Source organism: Oncorhynchus clarkii, chromosome 10 (assembly GCF_045791955.1).
Source record: "Oncorhynchus clarkii lewisi isolate Uvic-CL-2024 chromosome 10, UVic_Ocla_1.0, whole genome shotgun sequence".
NCBI lineage: Eukaryota > Metazoa > Chordata > Actinopteri > Salmoniformes > Salmonidae > Oncorhynchus > Oncorhynchus clarkii.
Window position 1 is genome coordinate 19808155 of NC_092156.1, and position 24594 is coordinate 19832748.

At 42.2% G+C, this 24594-nt stretch overlaps 1 protein-coding gene across 1 annotated transcript in view; it reads left to right on the forward strand.

Moving 5' to 3' along the window:
- The first annotated feature begins 1549 nt into the window (after positions 1-1549).
- Positions 1550-24594, forward strand: part of LOC139418120 (calpain-5-like) — a 53712-nt gene continuing 30667 nt past the window's right edge. Inside the window, exons 1-2 of the mRNA XM_071167326.1 lie at positions 1550-1816; positions 21677-21808. Coding sequence (XP_071023427.1) covers positions 1550-1816; positions 21677-21808 — 399 coding nt within the window. The remainder of the gene's footprint in view (positions 1817-21676; positions 21809-24594) is intronic.

Below are 24594 nucleotides of genomic sequence, written 5' to 3' on the forward strand. Positions count from 1 at the left end.
GGCTACTGTAGTTCAAATGTCCAAATGTCTAGCCTAAATCTGAATTATTAAATTGGGTTAAATTAAAATAATTCCTTATTCCTCTGGGAGATTATGTATTCATCCCTTGATATGAAAGGCTTACTTCACTCATCAAAGTTAATATGATTTTAAAACCTTTTTAGAGATTTGATTTGGCATTCCTCCATTTTCTGTTTTTCTGTGATCATTTTCTGTGATCTCATGTCTCCGGAGACCACTTCAAGATCAGCGCAAGAAAATGGCGTAAAGCTTTTTTATTATGTAAAAGGATTTGGTTGATTTACTTGACATTTTGACGGCCTGTATTTCCTTGGATTAAATATTGTATTTAATTTTTTATGAAACACTGACTTTTTCTTGTGCTGCTGTTGCATTACAAGCCCTTGTCAGAAAATAGAAGTTGAAAGAAGACAGGTCAAACTGAGCTTAGAGTACTGTAGGGTGAAGTTGCCCCTAGACGCTGATCTCGGGTAAGTTTTTAGCATTTTCCCCACTAATGGTTAAGGTTAAGATAAGGGGATGGGAAGCTGATCCTACATCTGTACCTAGGTTAAACTTCACCCTGGAGCGAGGTTCAAAGCTAAAAACCATAAGGATGGGGAAAAATAAACTGGATGGTCTATGTGCTTTTGTATTCGACTTCCATTCTTCTTATCGTGTCTCATTTTATATTGCTGTTGGTGTTTCTGGATAACTTTTGGCTGGTATTGAAGTGTGCGGTGTGTTTGGTTGACAGTTTGCCTCTAAAAGGCTTCTGGCATCTATCTTTTCCATCCTCCTGTAGTGAACGATCTGTCTGCAGTTCAGTTCTGCCAGTGTATTCCTGCGACATTTGAGATTGAGTCGACATCAGACAGACAATGTTACGTGATTTTAAAGAGAAGTAGCCTAACTACCCTCACCTCACCTCTCCACACACACATACACACACTCCTCCATACACACACTCCTCCTCTTCCCATTCTGGCCCTCTACAAGATCTCATTACATATCCTGCTCCCAAGGCAAAAGAGCAGTGTGCCTTATTTAACCGAGTTGCTATGCAGAAATCCTTCCCATTGGTTTATTTCCCAATGGCCTTTAGATTGTCTTTGTAGGATTAAGCGCGATTAAAAAATATAAAGAAACCAGCTGTGTAGCTAACAGATAAGCCTTTTGATTAGTCAGCTCATTCTATACAAGCCTGTTGGAACTGTATGTACTGTGTAGGCAATTTGGTAGCCATTTTGTTTCGTCACTGGCCAGTAGCAAATCTGAAGTGTCAAATTAACCTTGAAGAGAACATCCTGCTTCGTCTCCATGGTGATTTTTTGAGTCCTTGATCTCCTGTCACATCGTATGGTGAGGTCATCAACAGCTCGTTGCGCTGGGACAACAAGTAGAATAGCTTGTTTCCTCAACAGCTCTGTCTATCTATATACGTTTATTTTCTGCTATTATGGACTGTATCACAACTTTTGATACATGCGTGTGTGTATTTGTCCATAGTGTAGCCAACCCAAAAGGTAAAATGTAATAATATTGACACATGCTAATCTTCAAGGATATAAGAGACCTGTTGGTAGGAGACCAGTTCCAGGTCACTAACAGAGCCCCCTGTCTCCTGCGTGTGGTCCCTACGGGCTGTAGGATGTTCTCGTCTGTGAAGGCCTTCGAGGGGCAGCAGTACTCCACCCTGAAGAGGCAGTGCCTTGCCAGCGGCCTGCTGTTCGAGGACCTGCGCTTCCCCGCAGTGGATGACACCCTCTTTTACCAGGGCAACAGGATCGGACGTGTGCACTGGAAGAGACCCCGGGTGAGTGAGCTACTTCTACTACTACTACTACTACTACTACTACTACTACTACTACTACTACTACTTCTTCCACTACCATAAACATTTTTTTTAAGACTGCTGAAGCAAGCACACCATTTTTCTTTCGAAAATGTATTCATGGTTTATTTGGACAGAGACGTATAAACACCTTTGCAATACGTTGCGTATAGCTCATGCAATACGTTGCGTATAGCTCATGCAATACGTTGCGTATAGCTCATGCAATACGTTGCGTATAGCTCATGCAATACGTTGTGTATAGCTCATGCAATACGTTGTGTATAGCTCATGCAATACGTTGCGTATAGCTCATGCAATACGTTGCGTATAGCTCATGCACATTTTCTACACCTGTCCCTAGATGGTCTTTTCTCCTCACGTTTACACTTACATATTACACATTCACACTACTGAGGCGGGCTGTGTTGGGCTGGCATGGTCAGCAAATGTTGTGCTATTTAGGTTCATGCTTGGTAGACTGGAGCTAAACACACACACACTCACTTCCTGTGTAAAACCACAGACTATGAAGAAGGAGAAGATAGTAGCCAAAATATCAAAACGTATATTGTTTTTTTTTTGTGAAGGAGAGTATTTGGATTTTGATTGATTGATACAGGGTAGAAGTAGACTGAGATGGGGACATAGAGGAGATGGACACAACACCGAAAACGGCACAGTCGTGGATCGAACCCCTGCCTCCCGGGGAAATGTGTAATCAAGGGACAGCAGCAATACCACTAGACCAGCCCCTGGCCCCAATATATTGTGTGCAAATCATGTTATTTTGTAAGGACCCCTAGTCCCATATTGGGCACCTCTGTAGTCCTTAATGGGAGCTGCATTTTGTACCATATAATTTGCTGAACAGCTTCACTCACTCAGAATAGCAAAGACATCTGGTATGCCAAGAACACTGACTCTGTAGTGTGTGTGTGTGTGTGTGTGTGTGCGTGTGTGCGTGTGTGTGTGTGTGTGTGTGTGTGTGTGTGTGTGTGTGTGTGTGTGTGTGTGTGTGTGTGTGTGTGTGTGTGTGTGTGTGTGTGTGTGTGTGGAGTCAGATGTTCCCACGGGGGGACCAAACCAACACCAGCTAAAAAAAAAAACAAGCTAAGCTGGAGCCTAGGGCCAGACAAAGTGTTAGGAAGTGTCCAAGTCAATTATCCCTCCCTCTCTCCTCCTTCCCAAACCCCTCTCCTCTCTTTCTGCCCAGAGTGCCGCTCATTCCAGAGTCCCAGAGCAGCTAGACATGAGAAGTGTGGTGCGGCAGGCAGCATTCATTAAGGTGATATCTGGGTCACAGAGAAGGCCTGTTTGGCGATATCAGCCTGTCATTTTACAGCGTTTTGGTGGTTGGCGTGGGGTCGCTTAATGACTCAGCAGAGAGGCATGGAGAATTGAAAGGTGGAAGGAGGAGAGCTATTTCCACGTCCATCTCTCTATGACACAGGATATTCCAATTTCTTTTTCTCACTTTTTATGGCGGTTGTTTGTAAGTGAGGACTTGGTGGACTGTATATTCTTTAGGTTAGGTTTTACTTTATGTGTTCGCTCCCATGTGCTGGTTAGGGCGCAGATGACAGACATGTATCAAATCAAATTGTATTGTCACATACACATGTTTAGCAGATCTCATTGCGGGTGCAGCGAAATGCTTGTGTTTCTAGCTACAACAGCGCAGTAATATCTAACAAATTTCAAAATCACACACACAATTCACACAACTCTAAAGTAAATAAATGGAATTAAGAAAATATAAATATTTGGACGAGCAATGTCGGAGTGGCATAGACTAAGATACAGTAGAATAGAATACAGTATATACATATGAGATGAGTAATGCAAAATATGTAAACATTATTTTAGGTAGGATTCCAGTTGAGGTGGTTTAATAACGCCGAAGATGCACAGACACGGAACAGCACCACACAGTGTATGGAGGGTCTAAGGCACTTAGTGGTCTGAAAACCTGCCTCAACCAAAGTGTGTGTGTGTGTGTGTGTGTGTGTGTGTGTGTGGTCTGCAAGTAAAGAGATAAATAAAGATACAATAGTGACTGACAGAATACAATCTCCAATTCACATCTCTTATAAACAATATGCAATGCTATAACATGCCTATGATGACTTAATGCTATACAGGACCATACAGCGCAATTAAAGGGATTCTGACTGTACTCATTTGAGATCAAAGGGGTGCTGCCACACGTGTACTACAAAGCAAAGCACCATCCTCTTCAGTACAGGGCTACAACTGCACAATGAATTTGAATACCTCTAAACAGTGAAATACGATGTAATACCCATATGTTGATGTACCATGAACCTACATTACCATTCAAAACTTTGAACACACCTACTTACTTCATTATTTTTACAATGTTCTACATTGTAGAATAATAGTGAAGACATCAAAACTATGAGATAACACACATGGAATCATGTAGTAACCAAAAAAGTGTTAAACAAATCAAATTTGAGATTCTTCCAGGAAGCCACCCTTTGCCTTGATGACAACGTTGCACACTCTTGGCATCATCTCAACCAGCTTCATGAGGTAGTCACCTGGAATGCATTTAAATTAACAGGTGTGCCTTGTTAAAAGTTCATTTGTGGAATTTCTTTCCTTCTTAATGCATTTGAGCCCATCAGTTGTGTTGTGACACAAGGTATGGGTGGTTAACCGAAGATATCCCAATTTGGTGAAAGACCAAGTCCATATTATGGAAAGAACAGCTCAAATAAGCAAAAAGAAATGACAGTCCATCATTACTCTAAGACATGAAGGTCAGTCAACACAGGAATATTTCAAGAACTTTCAAGAAGTTTCTTCAAGTGCAGTCGCAGAAACCATTAAGCGCTATGATGAAACTGGCTCTTATGGGGACCGCCACAGGAAAGGAAGACCCAGAGTTACCTCTGCTGCAGAGGATAAATTCATTAGACTTGCCAGCCTCAGAAATTGCAGCCCAAATAAAAGCTTCACAGAGTTCAAGTAACAGACAAATCACAACATCAACCGTTCAGAGTGTGAATCAGGCCTTCATGGTCTAATTGCTGCAAAGAAACCACTACTAAAGGACACCAATAAGAAGAATAGACTTGCTTGGGCCAAGAAACACGACCGGTGGAAATCTGTCCTTTGGTCTGATGAGTCCAAATTTGAGATTTTGGGTTCCAACCACCATGTCTTTGTGAGACGCAGAGTAGGTGAATGGATGATCTCCGCATGTGTGATCCCCACCGTGAAGCATGGAGGAGATGGTGTGGGGGCTTTGCTGGCGACACTGTCAGTGATTTATTTAGAATTCAAGGCAAACTTAACCAGAATGGCTACCACAACATGCTGCAGCGATACGCCATCCCATCTAGTTTGTGCTTAATGGGACTATAATTTGTTTTTCAACAGGACAATGATCAAACACACCTCCAGGCTGTGAAGGGCTATTTAACCAAGAAAGAGAGTGATGGAGTGCTGCGTCAGATGACCTGGCCTCCACAATCACCCAACCTCAACCCAATTGAGATGTTTGGGATGAGTTGGACTGCAGAATGAAGGAAAAGCAGCCAACAAGTGCCCAGCATATGTGGGAACTCCTTCAAGACTGTTGGACAACTCTTTTTTGGTTACTACATGATTCCTTATGTTTTATTTAATAGTTTTGATGTCTTCACTATTATTCTACAATGTAAAAGAAATAGAAAAAAATCCTTGAATCAGTAGCTATGTCAACTTCTGACTGTTACTATAAACAATTACTGGGCATATAAACAACGTACTGGGGGACATTATCCTATACAAATACAGTGTTAAATGTCCGAAATGATATGACAACCAAAATAGAGCTAGCCAGCTCACAATAGCTAGCTCGCAGTAGAAACTACTACTATGACGTTATCGTCGTAGAGTGCATCTTCAGATATAAACACCTGAAAGATACTGTATAATATATTTACATACATGTCAACAAGGATGCACACTGGCCTTGGCTAACACAATGATCGCTAACTGGTGATCACACCATGATCACAAGGATGGCTTGAACTTTCTCTCAATTTACATTTCTCAAGTTGATCTTCTTCTCTGAGCTGGCGATCGCCCAGCATGCTCTGCTCCACTTCACTCGCGGGCAGAGCTACAGCTCTGATGTGATGAACTAACATTACTGATATGATTAACTGCAATTACTTCACAGCCTTTTGTACATTGCTTTCCTTTGATAGTTTTGATGCTTTTTTGTGTTTCTCGTTCTCCCAGATCAATTTCAGTTGAGGTATTTCAGTATTTCAGTATTCCAGTTGAAGTATTTTAGTATGCAGGTATTTCAGTATTGAGGTATTCCAGTTGAAGTATTTCAGTATGGAGGCATTTTAGTATGCAGTATGCATTTCAGTTGCAGTATTGAGGTATTTCAGGCAAGATGCTACAGCTCAGCCTTTACACCATAGTACCCTCCAAGCTCATCATTAAGCTCGGGGCCCAGGATCTGAACCCCGCCCTGTACAACTAGGTCCTGCACTTCCTTATGGGCCACCCCCAGGTGGTGAAGGTAGGAAACAAAACCTCCACTACACTGATCCTCAAGACAGGGGCCCCTTGTGTACTCCCTGTATACCCATGACTGTGTGACCACGCAGGCCTCTAGCTCAATCATCAAGTTTGCAGACGACACAACAGTGGTAGGCCAGATTACCAACAATGACGAGACAGCCTAGGTGAGGGCCCTGACAGAGTGGTGCCAGGAAAATAACCTCTCCTTCAACATCAACAAAATTAAGAAGCTGATGGTGGACTTCGGGAGACAGCAGAAGGGGCACGCCTCCATCCACATCGACGGGGCTGCAGTGGAGAAGGTGAAAAGCTTCAAATTTCTCGGCGTACACTTCACTGACAATCTGAAATGGTCCACCCATACAGACAGAGTGCTGAAGAAGGTGCAACAGTGCCTCTTCAACCTCAGGAGGCTGAAGAAATGCACCATTGAGAGCATCGTGTCGGGTTGTATCGCCGCCTAGTACGGCAACTGCACCGTCCGCAACAGGGCTCTCCAGAGGGTGTTGCGGTCTGCCCAACGCATCACCAGAGCACCCTGCCTGCCCTTCAGGACATCTACAGCACCTGATGTCATAGAAAGGCCAAGAAGATTATCAAGGACCTCAGCCAGTCAAGCCACGACCTGTTCACACCGGTTTCATCCAGAAGACGATGTCAATACAGGTGCATCAAAGCTGGGACCGAGAGACTGAAAAACAGCTTCTATCTCAAGGCCTTCAGACTGTTAAATAGCCATCACTAGCCAGCCTCCACCCAGTACTCTGTCACTAGCCGGCTACCATCCGGTTACTCATCCCTGCACCTTATGTACATAGACATGGAACACTGGTCACTTTATAATGTTTACATACTGTTTTACCCATTTCATATGTGTATATATATACTGTATTCTCGTCGAGGCTCATCCTATTCAACTATTGCTGTACATATACTATTCTATCGTACGTATTCTTCAGATACTTATTATATGCTTATTATAGCAAGTACAGTCTGCATGTGTAGGTGCTTATTGAGGTGTCCCGATATCTTTTCCCTCTGTTCAGTTATCTGGTTTTAATATCCATTCTAGAATACCCTTCTAACCAATCAGAAACTAGTATTCAACAATGCTGTGGTATAAATATATTTATGCTCCAGACTCTGACATTGCTTGTCCTAATATTTAATTAATTCCGTTCTTTCACTTTTAGATTTGTGTGTATTGTTGTGTATTGTTAGATATTACTGCACTGTTGGAGCTAGGAACACAAGCATTTCGCTACAACCGCAAAAACATCTGCTAAATACTGTATGTGATGCGACCAATAACATTTTATTTGATTTGAATGGTCTGAAATAGGCCTTCCTCAATATTGAAATACCTTATTCATTATTGAGGAAGGCCAATTTCAGGCAATTTCAGTCATAATTTCACTTGAGGTATTGATGTTTTAATGTGTAACAGACAGAAGAGGTGGGTTCTTGTCACGCCCTGACCATAGAAAGCCTTTTTATTCTCTATTTTGGTTAGGTCGGGGTGTGGCTAGGGTGGGTGATCTAGTGTGTTAATATCTATGTTGGCCTGGTATGGTTCCCAATCAGAGGCAGCTGTTTATCATTGTCTCTGATTGGGGATCATATTTAGGCAGCCATTTCCCCATTATGCTTTGTGGGATCTTGTTTTTGTGTAGTACCTGTGAGCACTGCATTTGCTTCACGTTTCATTGTTCTGTATTGTTTTAGTGAGTTTCATTTATTTAACATGCGGAACTCTACGCACGCTGCGCCTTGGTCCGTTGATTCTTACAACAACGTTCGTGACAGTTCTAGTGAGTTAGATATTAGAGTACATACCGTGTTTAGTGCTTTTCTTGTTTAAATAGCACTTGGGTATGTTTACGGCTGCAAGTCAAGACAGAGCAGGCAGGCATAAATAAGAGGCCGCTATAAATTCTCCCCATCTCTCTCTCTCTCTCTCTCTCTCTCTCTCTCTCTCTCTCTCTCTCGCTCCCTCGCTCTGTACCTCTCACCCTGTCTTTCTTTCTCCTGCCATCCCTCTCAGCCTTCTCTCCCTACTACATCCACTCCCTGGCCTCCAGATTAGTTGTGGTTATTTATGACATGACTGACAAGCAATAAAATGTCAGTGCCCATTTGGAAAGTATTCAGACCCCTTGACATTTTCCAATTTTTTTTGTTACAGCCTTATTCTAAAACGGATTAAATATGTATTTTTTTCTCATCAATCCACACAAAATAGCCCATAATGACAGAGTAAATACAGGTTTAAGATTTGTTTTGCAAAAAAAATACAATTAAAAAAAGAAATACCTTATTTACATAAGTTTTCAGACCATTTGCTATGAGACTGAATATTGAGCTCAGGTGCATCCTGTTTCCCTTGATCATCCTTTAGATGGTTCTAAAACTTGATTGGAGTCCACCTGTGGTAAATGCAATTGATTGGACATGATTTGAAAAGGCACACACCTGTCTATTTAAGGTCCCATGGTTGACAATGCATGTCAGAGAGAAAACCAAGCCATGAGGTCGAAGGAATTCTCTGTAGAGCTCCGTGACAGGAGTGTGTTGAGACTCAGATCTGGGGAAAGGTACCAAAAAAAATGATGCCGCATTAAAGTTCCCCGAGAACCTCCATCATTCTTAAATGGAAGAAGTTTGAAACCACCAAGACTCTTCCTGGAGCTGACCGCCTGGCCAAACTGAGCAATCGGGGAAAAGGGCCTTTGTCAGGGAGGTGACCAAGAACACGATGGTCACTCTGACAGAGCTACATTGTTCCTCTGTGGAGATGGGAGAACATCTCTGCAGCCTCCCACCAATCAGGCCTTTATGGTAGAGTGCTCAGATGGAAAACCACTTAGTAAAAGGCATATGACAGCCCGCTTGGAGTTTGCCAAAAGACACCTAAAGGACTCTCAGACCATGAGAAACAAGATTCTCTGGTCTGATGAATCCAAGATTGAACTCTTTGGCCTGAATGCCAAGCGTCACATCTGGAGGAAACCTGGCACCATCCCTACAGTGAAGCATGGTGGTGGCAACATCATGCTGTGGAGATGTTTTTTAGCGACAGGGACTGGGAGACTAGTCAGGATCGAGGGAAAGATGAATGGAGCAAAGTACAGAGAGATCCTTGATGAAAACCTGCTCCAGATCCCTCAGAACCTCAGACTGGGGCGAAGGTTCAGCTTCCAACAGGACAATGACACCAAGCACACAGCAAAGACAATGCAGGAGTGGCTTCGGGACAAGTCTCTGAATGTCCTTGACTGGCCCAGCCAGAGCCCGTACTTGAACCCGATCGAACATCTCTGGAGAGACCTGAAAATAGCTGTTCAGCGACGCTCCCCATCCATCCTGACAGAGCTTGAGAGGATTTTCAAAGAAGAATTGGAGAAACGTCTGAAATACAGGTGTGCCAAGCTCATACCCAAGAAGACTTGAGGCTGTAATCACTGCCAAAGGTACTTCAACAAAGCACTGAGTAAAGTGTCTGAATACTTATGTAAATGTAATATTGAAGTTTTATTTCTAAAAACCTGCTTTTGCTTTGTCATTATGGGGTATAGATTGATGAGGGGGGAAAAGCATTTAATATATTTTAGGATAAGCCTGTAACGTAACAAAATGTGGGGAAAAATCAAGGTGTCTGAATATTTTCCGAATGCACTGTATCTGTTTATCTGGGATAGCTTTGCTGTCCTCCCAAGCCAAACCCATCTGAACTAAATGAGCTCCCCAATCGGTATGGCAGTTTGGTTGGTATTTTCTGACCGTCAGTTGTATCGACTAGCCTGGTGCTAGGACTCTGGCGGCTGGGTGGCAACTGATTTGGTCACAGATGTAGACCTACTATGACGTGTTATGGCAGGTCTTCAGTATAAGGTAAATGATTTGGTTAACTAGCATTAGCCAGCGTTAGCCATGACACCATTATTTCTTACCCTGTAGGGAGACAGATGGATCAATAGGCTATTTATTTTACAGCCTAGCCAATCCACCCAGCAGATATTGGGAGTGAATATTGGAAATGAAAAGAGTGCGTGTGCGTTTGCGCATGTGCGTGTGTGACTTTGTAAAATGGCCCTCTTAAGCTTTAGGCAGAGGGGGAAAATGGCAGAGAGAGAGAGGTGGGATGGACAGAGACAGATCAATATGCACAGTTCCAGTCAAAGGTTTGGACACACCTACTTATTCAAGGGATTTTCTTTATTTTTGCTATTTTCTACATTGTAGAATAATAGTGAAGACATCAAAACTATGAAATAACACACATGGAATCATGTAGTAACCAAAAAAGTGCTAAACGATTCTTCAAAGTAGCCACCCATTGCCTTGATGACAGCTTTGCAAACTCTTGGCATTCTCTCAACCAGCTTCACCTGGAATGCTTTTCCAACATTCTTGAAGGAGTTCCCACATATGCTGAGTACTTGTTGGCTACTTTTCCTTCACTCTGCAGTCTCATCCCAAACCATCTCAATTGGTTTGTGGTTGGTTGATTGTGGAGGCCAGGTCATCTGATGCAATACTCCATCACTCTCTTTCTTGGTCAAATAGCTCTTACACAGCCTGGAGGTGTGTTGGGTCATTGTCCTGTTGAAAAACAAATGATAGTCCCTCTAAGCGCAAACAAAATGGGATGGTGTATTGCTGCAGCATGCTGTGCTAGCCATTCTGGTTAAGTTTGCCTTGAATTATAAATAAATTACTGATAGTGTCACCAGCAAAGCCCCCACACCATAATACCTTCTCCACCATGCTTCACGGTGGGAAACACAAACGCAGAGATCATCCGTTCAGCTACTCTGCGTCTCCCAAAGACAGGTTGGAACCAAAGGTCTCGAATTTGGACTCATCAGACCAAAGGGCAGTTTTCCACCGGTCTAATGTCCATTGCTCATGGTTCTTGGCCCAAGCAAGTCTCTTCTTCTTATTGGCGTCCTTTAGTAATGGTTTCTTTGCTGCAATTTGACCATGAAGGCCTGATTCACACAGTCTCCTGAGGCTGGTAACTCTAATTAACTTATCCTCTGCAGCAGAGGTAACTGGGTATTCCTTTCCTGTGGCGGTCCTCATAAGAGCCAGTTTCATCATAGCGCTTGATGGTTTCTACGACTGCACTTGAAGAAACTTTATTAAAGTTATTTTCAAACCTCATTAGAGGTAACTCTGGGAGTTGTTCTTTCCATAATATGGACTTGGTCTTTTACCAAATAGGGCTATCTTCTGTTTACCACCACTACCTTGTCATAACACAACTGATTGGCTCAAACGCATTACGAAGGAAAGAAATTCCACAAATTAACTTTTAACACGGTACACCTGTTCATTTAAATTAATTCCAGGTGACTACCTCATGAATGTGGTTGAGAGAATGCCAAGAGTGTGCAAAGCTGTCAAGGCAAAGGTTGGCTACTTTGAAGAATCTCAAATATGAAATAATTTTTGATTAACACTTTTTGGGGTTCTGCATGAATCCATATGTGTTTTTTCATAGTTTTGATGTCTTCGTTATTATTCTACAATGTAGAAAATAGTTTTTTATTTTTTTTATTTAAAAAAACAGGAATGAGTAGGTGTGTCCAAACTTTTGACTGGTATTGTACAGTTGAAGTCGGTAGTTTACATACACCTTAGCCAAATACATTTAAACTCAGTTTTTCACAATTCCTGACATTTAATCATAGTAAAAACTCCCTGTCTTAGGTCAGTTAGGATCACAACTTTTTATTTTAAGAATGTGAAATGTCAGAATATTAGAAGAGATAATTATATATTTCCTTTCATCACATTCAATTAGTATTTGGTAGCCTTGCCTTTAAATTGTTTAACTTGGGTCAAATGTTTCAGGTAGCCTTCCACAAGCTTTCCACAATAAGTTGGGTGAATTTTGTCCCATTCCCCCTGACAGAGCTGGTGTAACTGAGTCAGGTTTGTGGGCCTCCTTGCTCGCACATGCTTTTCAGTTCTGCCCACACATTTTCTATGGGATTGAGGTCAGAGCTTTGTGATGGCCACTCCAATACCTTGACTTTGTTATCCTTAAGCCATTTTGCCACAACTTTGGAAGTATGCTTGGGGTCATTGTCCATTTGGAAGACCCATTTGCGACCAAGTTTTAACTTCTTGACTGATGTCTTGAGATGTTGCTTCAATATATCCACATCATTTTCCTTCCACATGTATCCATCTATTTTGTGAAGTGCACCAGTCCCTCCTGCAGCAAAGCACCCCCACAACATGACGCTGCCACCCCCGTGCTTCACGTTTGGGATAGTGTTCTTCGGCTTGCAAGCCTCCCCCTTTTTCCTCCAAACATAACGATGGTCATTATGGCCAAACAGTTCTATTTTGGTTTCATTAGACCAGAAGACATTTCTCCTAAAAGTACAATCTTTGTCCCCATGTGCAGTTGCAAATCATAGTCTGTATTTTTTAGGCCGGTTTTTGAGCAGTGGCTTCTTCCTTGCTGAGCGGCCTTTCTGGTTTCTAAGCGGCCGACTCGTTTTACTGTGGCTATAGCTACTTTTGTAGCTGTTTCCCCCTGCATCTTCACAAGGTCCTTTGCTGTTGTTCTGGGATTGATTTGCACTTTTCGCACCAAAGTACATTCATCTCTAGGAGACAGAACACGTCTTCTTCCTGAGCGGTATGACGGCTGCGTGGTCCCATGGTGTTTATACTTGCCTACTATTGTTTATACAGATGAACTTGGTGCCTTCAGGTGTTTGGAAATTGCTACCAATGATGAACCAGACTTGTGGAGGTCTACAATTTTTTTGCTGCGGTTTTTCTGATTTCTTTTGATTTTCCCATGATGTCAAGCAAAAATACATCCACAGGTACACCTCCAATTGACTCAAATGATGTCAATTAGCCAATCAGAAGCTTCTAAAGTCATTACATAATTTTCTGGAATTTTCCAAGCTGTTTAAAGGCACAGTCTACTTAGTGTATGTAAACTTGTGATGCAGTGAATTATACGTGAAATCATCTATCTGTGAACAATTGTTGGAAAAATTACTTGTGTCATGCACAAAGTAGATGTCCTAACCGACTTGCCAAAACTATAGTTTGTTAACAAGAAATTTGTGGAGTGATTGAAAAACGAGTTTTAATGACTCTAACCTAAGTGTATGTAAACCTCCGACTTCTACTGTATGTTGAATGAGAGCTGTGATTTGAAATATTTATTCTGCTCACGTAATCGGATTGCACGTGCACTCACATGCAAGCAAGCCAGCAAGCAAGCCCGGACACACAAAGAGACACGCACACACTAATTGCACATTGACACTTCCATAGTGGCCTTTGAGTAATAGGAGCGGTGCTGAGGCGAATGGGATATTGAAGAGGTTTCCAGGGGACTCTGCAGTGGCAGTGCAGTGGTGGGCTTCTCCTCTCCGCTGACGAAAAGTTGACTTTTGCAGCAACCTGCTTTCGTCTGCATCAAAAAATGACTGACCTTGGGCGTGGTTTGTGTCCTCTTTGGACACAGACATACACACACATGCACACATTGGGGTACCAGTACAATATGGAATCATGTATTAACCAAAAACAAATCAAAATATATTTGAGATTCTTTAAATAGCCATCCTTTGCCTTGATGACAGCTTTGCACACTCTTGGCATTCTCTCAACCAGCTTCACCTGGCAGCAATTCGACCATGAAGGCTTGATTCACACAGTCTCCTCTGAACAGTTGATGTTGAGATGTGTCTGTTACTTGAACTCTGTGAAGCATTTATTTGGGGCAAAGGGTGGCTACTTTTAATAATCTTAAATATAACATGTATTATGTATTTAACACGTTTTTGGTTACTACATGATTCCATATGTGTTATTTCATAGTTTTGATGTCTTCACTAGTATTCTACAATGTAGAAAAAAAAATAATAAAGAAAAACCCTGTTATGAATAGGTGTGTCCAAACATTTCACTGGTACTGTACATGCATATATTGCACACACATTCTTTCTCTCTCACCCCAAACATATGCATGCGGGGCGGCAGGTAGCCTAGTGGTTAGAGCATTGGACTAGTTACCGAAAGGTTGCAAGATCATAAAAGGTCCAAATCTGTCGTTCTGCTACTGAACAGGCAGTTAACCCACTGTTCCTAGGCCGTCATTGAAAATAAGAATTTGTTCTTAACTGACTTGCCTAGTTAAATAAAGGTAAAATTTAAAAAATGCATCCACTGCGCACACATTTTTTAAAATTAAGTGTGTTAAGTATGTCAAATGAAGAGGCTCCCTAATAGCTCCAGGTGAGTAACGACTGAGCATCTCCATCGACCCTCTCTTAGGTAAGTGGGTGTGTTGTGTTTGGTTAACACGTCTCCCTAGGCTGGTTTAATTTACAGTACGGGGCGGAGATGGGGCTCATTAAAGCAGCCAGTTCTCGCTCTCTCGCTGTCTTCTAAGTCTATCTCTCCCATCTCTCTCTCTCACACACGCCGACACTTCAGAGTACAAATTGCCTCACGTAAACATTGGACTGTATTTACGACCTCTTATCTAAACCCATTTCAGTACAGTTGGATTGGACAAAATAGAGACCCGCACACTGTCGAAAAAATAAATAGATCCAAAACTGAGGCTTGAATGCAAAATGTTTATTGAAACATCATAGTGCCCAAAGAATATTGCATAATGAAAGAAAGTGCATAAATTAAAGATGAAAACAAAACACAACATTTCGGCCTCAGGCCATCACCAGTGTAAATTATATTTGTATTGAAATGACGATTCGCAAGCGTACTACAAGCATGTTGGCCGGCAGGCAATGAGGTGTGTGGATAAGAAGACCAATATACTTTCATATTACAGCAGAATTATCAGTAAAATATTATTAATATTATTATTATTATTGTTATTATTATTATTTAATATTATTACAATATTACTATGTTTAAGATACATTGCCAGCACATTGTTATAGACATTTCTGTCATTGGCAGACACAACTGTTTATGTGAATAAGGTCTATGGTGTGGAAATTGTAGTCTTTTCCTCCAGTTGGGGCAGTGAGACGGTGACCTCCCTGGAGGGGGGAGGTGTATTTTATACATGGTCGGAGGTAATCTACCTTTGGCCTAATGAGCAGGAACCCAGACTTCATCAATAAATTTGAAATACAGACATTGTCATCCTACAAGAAACATGGTATTAAGGAGACAGGCCCACTGGTTTCCCTCTAGGTTACAGAGAGCTGGCAGTCCCATCCACCAAACTACCAGGTGTGAAGAGACTCAGGGAGTAGGCTCATTTGGTATAGAGCAGATCTAACTCACTCTATTAATTTAGTCAAAACAGGAACATTTTACATCTGTCTAGAAATGTATAAGGAAATTATCTCAACAGAAAAAAATGTCCTCATGTATGCTACCTATATCCATGCAATAGAATTCCTATACTTTAACGATGACAGCTTCTCCATCCTAGAGCGGGAGAGAAACAATTTCCAGGCCCAAGGACATGTCCTAGTCTGTGTCGACCTAAATGCCAGAACTGGACAAGAATCTGACACTTTTAGCACATGAGGGAACCTAACAGCATCCCCTCCCAAATATGCCCCCCTAGACACAACTATGACAAAAAAAACAACAGAAACGGGTCACAACTCCTGCAGCTCTCTGTCACTCGCTAGGTCTGTACTCAATGGTAGGCTTCGAGGGGACTCTTTAAGGTAGGTACACTTACAGGTCATCCCTTGGTAGTAGTACTGTAGATTACTTTATCACTGACCTCAACACAGAGTCTCTCAGAGTGTTCACAGTCAGCCCACTGAAACCCTTATCAGATCACAGCAACATCAGTCTACTTGAACAGAGCAATACTCAATCATGAGGCATCAAAGCCAAAGGAATTACATAATATTAAGAAATGCTATAGATGGAAGGAAAGTAGTTTGGACAACTTCCTGGACAAAATATTTCACTGTAATAGTGAAGGTGTAAACTAGACAGTAGAAAACCTAAACAGTATATTTGACCTCTCATCTTCCATATCAAATTTTAAAAATTCAAGCAGACAACCTAAGAAAATGAACAACAATAACAAATGATTTGATGAAGAATGCAAAACCGAAGAAAGAAATTAAGAAACCTATCCAACCAAAAACATAGTGATCCAGAAAATCTGAACCTACGCCTTCACTATGGTGAATCCCTAAAACAATACAGAAATACACTACGGAAAAAGAAGGAACAGCACGTCAGAAGTCAGCTCAATATAATTGAAGAATCCATAGAATCTAACCACTTCTGAAAATTGGAACACTCTAAACAAACAACACGAAGAGTTACCTATCCAAAATGGAGATGTATGGATAAACCACTTTTCCAATCTTTTTGGCTCTATAACAAAGAACAAATAGCATAAACATATATACATGATCAAATACAAATCTTAGAATCAACTATTAAACACTATCAGAACCCACTGGATTCTCCAATTACATTGAATGAACTACAGGACAAAATACAAACCTTCTAACCCAAAAAGGCCTGTGGTGTTGATGGTATCCGAAATTAAATGATAAAATATACACATTCCAATTGGCTATACTTAAACTTTTTAACATCATCCTCAGCTCTGGCATCTTCCGCAATATTTGGACCAAGGACTGAACACCCCAATCCACAAAAGTAGAGACATATTCACCCCAATAACTATCGTGGAATATGCGTCAACAGCAATCTTGGGAAAATCCTCTGCATTATCATTAACAGCAGACTTGTACATTTCTTCAATGAAAACAATGTACTGTGCAAATGCCAAATTTGTTTTATACCAAATTACCATACGACAGACCACGTATTCACCCTGCGCACCCTAATTGACAAAGGCAAAGTCTTCTCATGCTATGTTGATTTCAAAAAAGCTTTTGACTCAATTTGGCACGAGGGTTTGCTACACAAATTGATGGAAAGCAGTGTTGGGGGAAAAACATATAACATTATAAAATCCATGTACACAAACAACTAGTGTGTGGTTAAAATTGGAGAAAAAATAATTATTTCCTCAGGGCCGTGGAGTGAGACAGGGATGCAGCTTGAGCCCCACCAACTTCAACATGTGTGTGTGTGTGTGTGTGTATATATATATAATCGAATTAGCGAGGACACTAAAACAGTCTGCAGTACCCGGCCTCACCCTACTAGACTCTGAAGTCAAATGTCTACTGTTGGCTGATGATCTGGTGCTTCTGTCCCCAACCAAGGAGGGCCTACAGCACAGATTCTGTTAGACCTGGGCCCTGACAGTAGACCTCAGGAGACAAAAAAAATATGGTGTTCCAAAAAAGGTCCAGTTGCCAGGACCACAAATATAAATTCCATCTAGACACTGTTGCCCTAGAGCACACAACAAACTATACATACAGTACCAGTCAACAGTTTGGACACACCTACTCATTCCAGGGTTTTTCTATATTTTTACTATTTTCTACATTGTAGAATAATAGTGAAGACATCATAATGATGAAATAACACATATGGAATCATGTAGTAACCAAAAAAGGGTTAAACAAATAAAAATATATTTTGTATTAGGTATTCTTCCAAGTAGCCACCCTTTGCCTTGATGACAGTTTTGCACACTCTTGGCATTATCTCAACTAGCTTTATGACGAAGATAATTAATTAACAGGTGTGCCGTGTTAAAAGTTACTTTGTGGAATTTCTTTCCTTTTTAATGAGTTTGAGCAAATCAGTTTTGTTGTGACAAAGTAAGGCTGGTATACAGACTATAGCCCTATTTGGTAAGATACCAAGTTCATATTATGGCAAGAACAGCTCAAATAAGCAAAGAGAAATGACAGTCCATCATTACTTTAAGGCATGAAGGTCAGTCAATACGGAACATTTCAAGTATAAATTCATTAGAGTTAACTGCACCTCAGATTGCAACTTTGCGGACGACACTACAGTGGTAGGCTTGATTACCAACAACAATGAGACGGCCTACAGGGAGGAGGTGAGGGCCCTCGGAGTGTGGTGTCAGGAAAATAACCTCACACTCAACAAAACAAAGGATATGATTGTGGACTTCAGGAAACAGCAGAGGGAGCACCCCCCTATCCACATCGACGGGATAGTAGTGGAGAGGGTAGTAAGTTTTAAGTTCCTCGGCGTACACATCACGGACTAACTTAATTGGTCCACCCACCCAGACAGCTTTGTGAAGAAGGCGCATTAGCGCCTCTTCTACCTCAGGAGGCTGAAGAAATTTGGCTTTTCACCAAAAGCACTCACAAACTTTTACAGATGCACAATCGAGAGCATCCTGTCGGACTGTATCACCGCCTGGTACGGCAACTGCTCCGCCCACAACCGTAAGGCTCTCCACAGGGTAGTGAGGTCTGCACAACGCATCACCGGGGGCAAACTACCTGCCCTCCAGGAAACCTACACCACGCGATGTCACAGGAAGGCCATAAAACAGCTTCTATCTCAAGGCCATCAGACTGTTAAACAGCCACCACTAACATTGAGTGGCTGCTGCCAGCATACTGACTCAACTCCAGCCACTTTAATAATGGAAATTGATGTAAAAAATTTATCACTAGCAACTTTAAACAATGCCACTTAATATAATGTTTACATACCCTACATTACTCATCTCATATGTATATGTATATAATGTACTCTATATCATCTACTGCATCTTGCCATCTTTATGTAATACATGTGTCACTAGCCACTTTAAACGATGCCACTTTTATGTTTACATACTCTACATTACTCATCTCCTATGTATATACTGTACTCGATACCATCTACTGCATCTTGCCTATGCCGTTCCATCATTCATTCATATATCTTTATGTACATGTTCTTTATCCCTTTACACTTGTGTGTATAAGGTAGTAGTTGTGGAATTGTTAGGTTAGATTACTCGTTGGTTATTACTACATTGTCGGAACTAGAAGCACATTTCGCTACACTCGCATTAACATCTGCTAACCATGTGTATGTGACAAATAAAATGTGATTTTATTTGAAATATATGCTTCAGAGTTCAAGTAACAGACACATCTCAACATCAGTTGTTCAGAGGAGACTGTGTGAATCAGGCCTTCATGGTCAAATTGCGGCAAAGAAACTACTACTAAAGGACACCAATAAGAAGAGAATTGCTTGGGCCAAGAAACACGAGCAGTGGACATTAGACCGTTGGCAATGTGTCCTTTGGTCTGATGAGTCCAAGTTACATTAGACCGGTGGAAATTTGTCCTTTGGTCTGATGAGTCCAAATTTGGATCTGGCTAAAAATACTTGAATCAATTATAGAACCCATTGCTTTTAATGGTTGTGAGGTCTGGGGTCCACTCCACAAACAAGAATTCACAAAATGGGACAAACACCAAATTGAGACTCTGCATACAGAATTCTGCTAAAATATCCCCTGTCTACAACGTAAAACACCAAATAATGCATGCAGAGCAGAATTAGGCCGATACCCGCTCATTATCAAAATCCAGAAAGGAGCCGTTTAAATTCTACAACCACTTAAAAGGAAGTGATTCCCAACCTTTCCATCCCAAAGCCATCACCTACAGAGAAATGAACCTGGAGAAGAGTCCCCTAATCAAGCTGGTCCACAAACACAAAACAGACCCCACAGGACAGGACAGCAACACAATTAGACCCAACCAAATCATGACAAAACAAAAGATAATTATAATGCACATTGGAACAAATTAACAAAAAACTAGCAAACTAGAATTATATTTGGCCTTAAATAGAGACTACCCAGTGGCAGAATAACTGACCACTCTGACTGACCAAAAATTAACGAAAGCTTTGACTATGTACAGACTCAATGAGCATAGCCTTGTTATTGAGAGAGGCCGCCATAGGCAGACCTGGTTCTCAAGGGAAGACAGGCTATGTGCACACTGCCTACAAAATTAGGTGGAAACTGAGCTGCATTTCCTAACCTCCTGCCAAATGTATGACCATATGAGAGACACATATTTCCCTCAGATTACACAGATCCACAAAGAATTTGAAAACGAGTCAAGTTTTGATAAACTCCCATGCGAGAGAGAGAGAGGGAGAAGGACGTCAGCAGGATGGCACCAGGATGGCAGGTTCGCACACTGTTGGTGGGGAGCAACACACACACTGGCTGAAAATAACACTTGTCTCACACCTGGAGGGTGTGAAACCACACATCCCACCTTAAAGGGAGAGTTAGATAATAACACACTCCAAATGGTACTATGCCCCCTATATAGTGCACTACGTCAGACCAGAGCTCTAACGACCCTGTTCAAAAGTAGTGAATTATATAGGGGATATCGCTCCACGTCATTCCTGCAGTCTTCCATCCATCACTATTGACTGCAGATCACTATTGGGATCCTCTAAGGAATCTTAGTAGCCTGCATCTCCATACTCAGGTATTCAGTCACTCCTGCATTAGCTGGGTCTACAGGACCCACATTAAGAGAGACATTTGCTAGTTAATAGTTACCTGTATGGCTTAACGGTATGCTCTTCAACCATGCAACTTTTGTTATCGCAGCTAAAGCAGAACCAGTCTGGCACCTTGGGTTAGTTTTAATTCTGTCTGTTTCTCTGTCTTTTGTAGCTCTATGTGGGTTAGTTTAAGTGCTGTCTGTGTGAAGAGGTTGTTTGAGTGGGGCTCAGGTTAGCACGGCCCAGATGAAGCCGTGACCCTGTAGATCCTCCTCTTGCTTCACCCATAAATCACCACAACACCTCCCAGACCTGACACTTGTCAGGGGCTGGGTGCTCTCTCTCTCTCCTCCCTCACTCTTTCTCTCTTTCCCTCCTTGTCTGTCTGTCTGTATGTCTGTCTCTCTCTCAACTTCATTCGCTCAATCCATGGTACTCTCTCTCTCTCCTGTCTGTGTCGGTAAAGGCATGTTGTGTGTGAAGGATAGAAGTGGAGCGTGCCTCATCTAAATCCCCATTGATTAGGAGCAGTAATTAAAGAGTCCCAGGCCATGCCTGGCCTGGCAACTCACTAAACCCATCTGTCCTCTCTCTCTTTCTTTCTCTCCTTTCTTTCTTTCTTTCTTTCTTTCTTTCTTTCTTTCTTTCTTTCTTTCTTTCTTTCTTTCTTTCTTTCTTTCTTTCTTTCTTTCTTTCTTTCTTTCTTTCTTTCTTTCTTTCTTTCTTTCTTTCTTTCTTTCTTTCTTCCCATATATTTTTTGGTCCCTAGGCCTCATGTAACCTTTCTATTTCTCCCTCCTTCCTTCCTTCCTTCCCTCTCTCTCATTCTCTTCTGTCTCTGTGTAGGAGCTCTGTGAGGACCCTCACCTGTTTGTGGATGGGATCAGTGCGCACGACCTGCACCAGGGCCAGCTGGGAAACTGCTGGTTTGTGGCGGCGTGCTCCAGCCTGGCCTCCAGAGAGTCCCTGTGGTCCAAAGTAAGTGTGGGCGTGGAGGGCTGTGTGTGTATGTGCGTGTGTGCCATGACTGTACCCACGTACGAGTGTACCCATTAGGCCAGATTACCTGGTGAAGAAGGGGTAAACAGGGGAAAGCACATCTTACCAGAGGCATTATTAGGCCACATCAACACCTCTCTAGAACACTCTCAGCAGAGTTGGAGTACTCTACCAAGCTTATAACGCCGTCTCTGACTGGGGTTTAGGTAGAGTATCATAGTAGACTTTGCTGGTCTACTCGGTTGTGTTAAAATAATGAATGTGCGGGTATCTAGCATTCTTTCATGACATCTTTTTTTTAATATCCTACACCTTCTGGATGTGTGTACCATAATACAGTTCTAAAGCCCTATTGGCACAGGACTAGTACTATACATCGGTTATGTAATTATTACCCCAGCATGTCCGTTTTTCCAGTGGAAGATTCTGACAAAATTTGCTTTACCAAACTGCCCTGTTATTATTTTTTTTGTCATTCAAAATACACTGCTCAAAAAAATAAAGGGAACTCTAAAATAACACATCCTAGATCTGAATGAATGAAATATTCTTATGAAATACTTTTTTCTTTACATAGTTGAATGTGCTGACAACAAAATCACACAAAAATGATCAATGGAAATCAAATTTATCAACCCATGGAGGTCTGGATTTGGAGTCACACTCAAAATTAAAGTGGAAAACCACACTACAGGATGATCCAACATTGATGTAATGTCCTTAAAAAAAGTCAAAATGAGTCTCAGTAGTGTGTGTGGCCTCCACGTGCCTGTATGACCTCCCTACAACGCCTGGGCATGCTCCTGATGAGGTGGCGGATGGTCTCCTGAGGGATCTCCTCCCAGACCTGGACTAAAGCATCCGCCAACTCCTGGACAGTCTGTCGTGTAACGTGGCGTTGGTGGATGGAGCGAGACATGATGGCCCAGATGTGCTCAATTGGATTCAGGTCTGGGGAACGGGCGGGCCAGTCCATAGCATCAATGCCTTCCTCTTGCAGGAACTGCTGACACACTCCAGCCACATGAGGTCTAGCATTATCTTGCATTAGGAGGAACACAGGGCCAACCGCACCAGCATATGGTCTCACAAGGGGTCGGAGGATCTCATCTCGGTACCTAATGGCAGTCAGGCTACCTCTGGCGACCACATGGAGGGCTGTGTGGCCCCCCAAAGAAATGCCACCCCACACCATAACTGACCCACCACCAAACCGGTCATGCTGGAGGATGTTGCAGGCAGCAGAACGTTCTCCACAGCGTCTCCAGACTCTGCCACGTCTGTCACGTGCTCAGTGTGAACCTGCTTTCATCTGTGAAGAGCACAGGGCGCCAGTGGAGAATTTGCCAATCTTGGTGTTCTCTGGCAAATGAAAAACGTCCTGCACGGTGTTGGGCTGTAAGCACAACCCCCACCTGTGGACGTCGGGCCCTCATACCACCCTCACGGAGTCTGTTTCTGACCGTTTGAGCAGACACATGCACATTTGTGGCCTGCTGGAGGTCATTTTGCAAGGCTCTGGCAGTGCTCCTCCTGCTCCTTCTTGCACAACGGCAGAGGTAGCGGTCCTGCTGCTGGGTTGTTGCCCTCCTAAGGCCTCCTCCACGTCTCCTGATGTACTGGCCTGTCTCCTGGTAGCGCCTCCATGCTCTGGACACTACGCTGACAGACACAGCAAACCTTCTTGCCACAGCTCGCATTGATGTGCCATCCTGGGTGAGCTGCACTACCTGAGCCACTTGTGTGGGTTGTAGACTCCGTCTCATGCTACCACTAGAGTGAAAGCACCGCCAGCATTCAAAAGTGACCAAAACATCAGCCAGGAAGCATAGGAACTGAGAAGTGGTCTGTAGTCACCACCTGCAGAACCACTCCTTTATTGGGGGTGTCTTGCTAATTGCCTATAATTTCCACCTGTTGTCTATTCCATTTTCACAACAGCATGTGAAATGTATTGTCAATCAGTGTTGCTTCCTAAGTGGACAGTTTGATTTCACAGAAGTGTGATTGACTTGGAGTTACATTGTGTTGTTTAAGTGTTCCCTTTATTTTTTTGAGCAGTGTATATGTAAGGCGTGAAGATATTTCAACTTAGTATTGACCATATGGTCTATAGTTCAGAGAATGTCAAAATAATAATGCTTATCAATAAGAACCATGAACTGTAGCCTTTGAAGACATTTAATCAACTGACATATTAGGCAATAAAAAATTACTGACATGAAAGATTCGGCTGGGACAAAAATTATGGATGTAGTGATTTGTGCTCGTGGACATAATTACATTACCTGAGCTTCCCTTGTAAAATGTATCCTGTCCAAATAGGGCTTACGCTTTGTTATAAGACATTATGAAGGCTTTTACGTGTTAATAACAACTTAAGCCCTTAGCCCTATTCGGATGGAATTTTTACTGTGGGAGTTCAGGTAATTGAATTATATGCACGAGCACCAATCACTTCATCCGTACTTTTAGTCCCGTCTGAATCTGCAATTCCGCCACATTTAAGGTCCCCAAGAACATAGTGCCCTCCATCATTCTTAAATGGAAGACGTTTGGAACCACCAAGACTCTTTCTAGAGCTGACCGCCCGGCCAAACTGAGCAATCGGGGAAAAGGGCTTTGTCAGGGAGGTGACCAAGAATCAAATAAAATAAAATAAAATGTATTTATATAGCCCTTCGTACATCAGCTGATATCTCAAAGTGCTGTACAGAAACCCAGCCTAAAACCCCAAACAGCAAGCAAGGCAGGTGTAGAAGCAC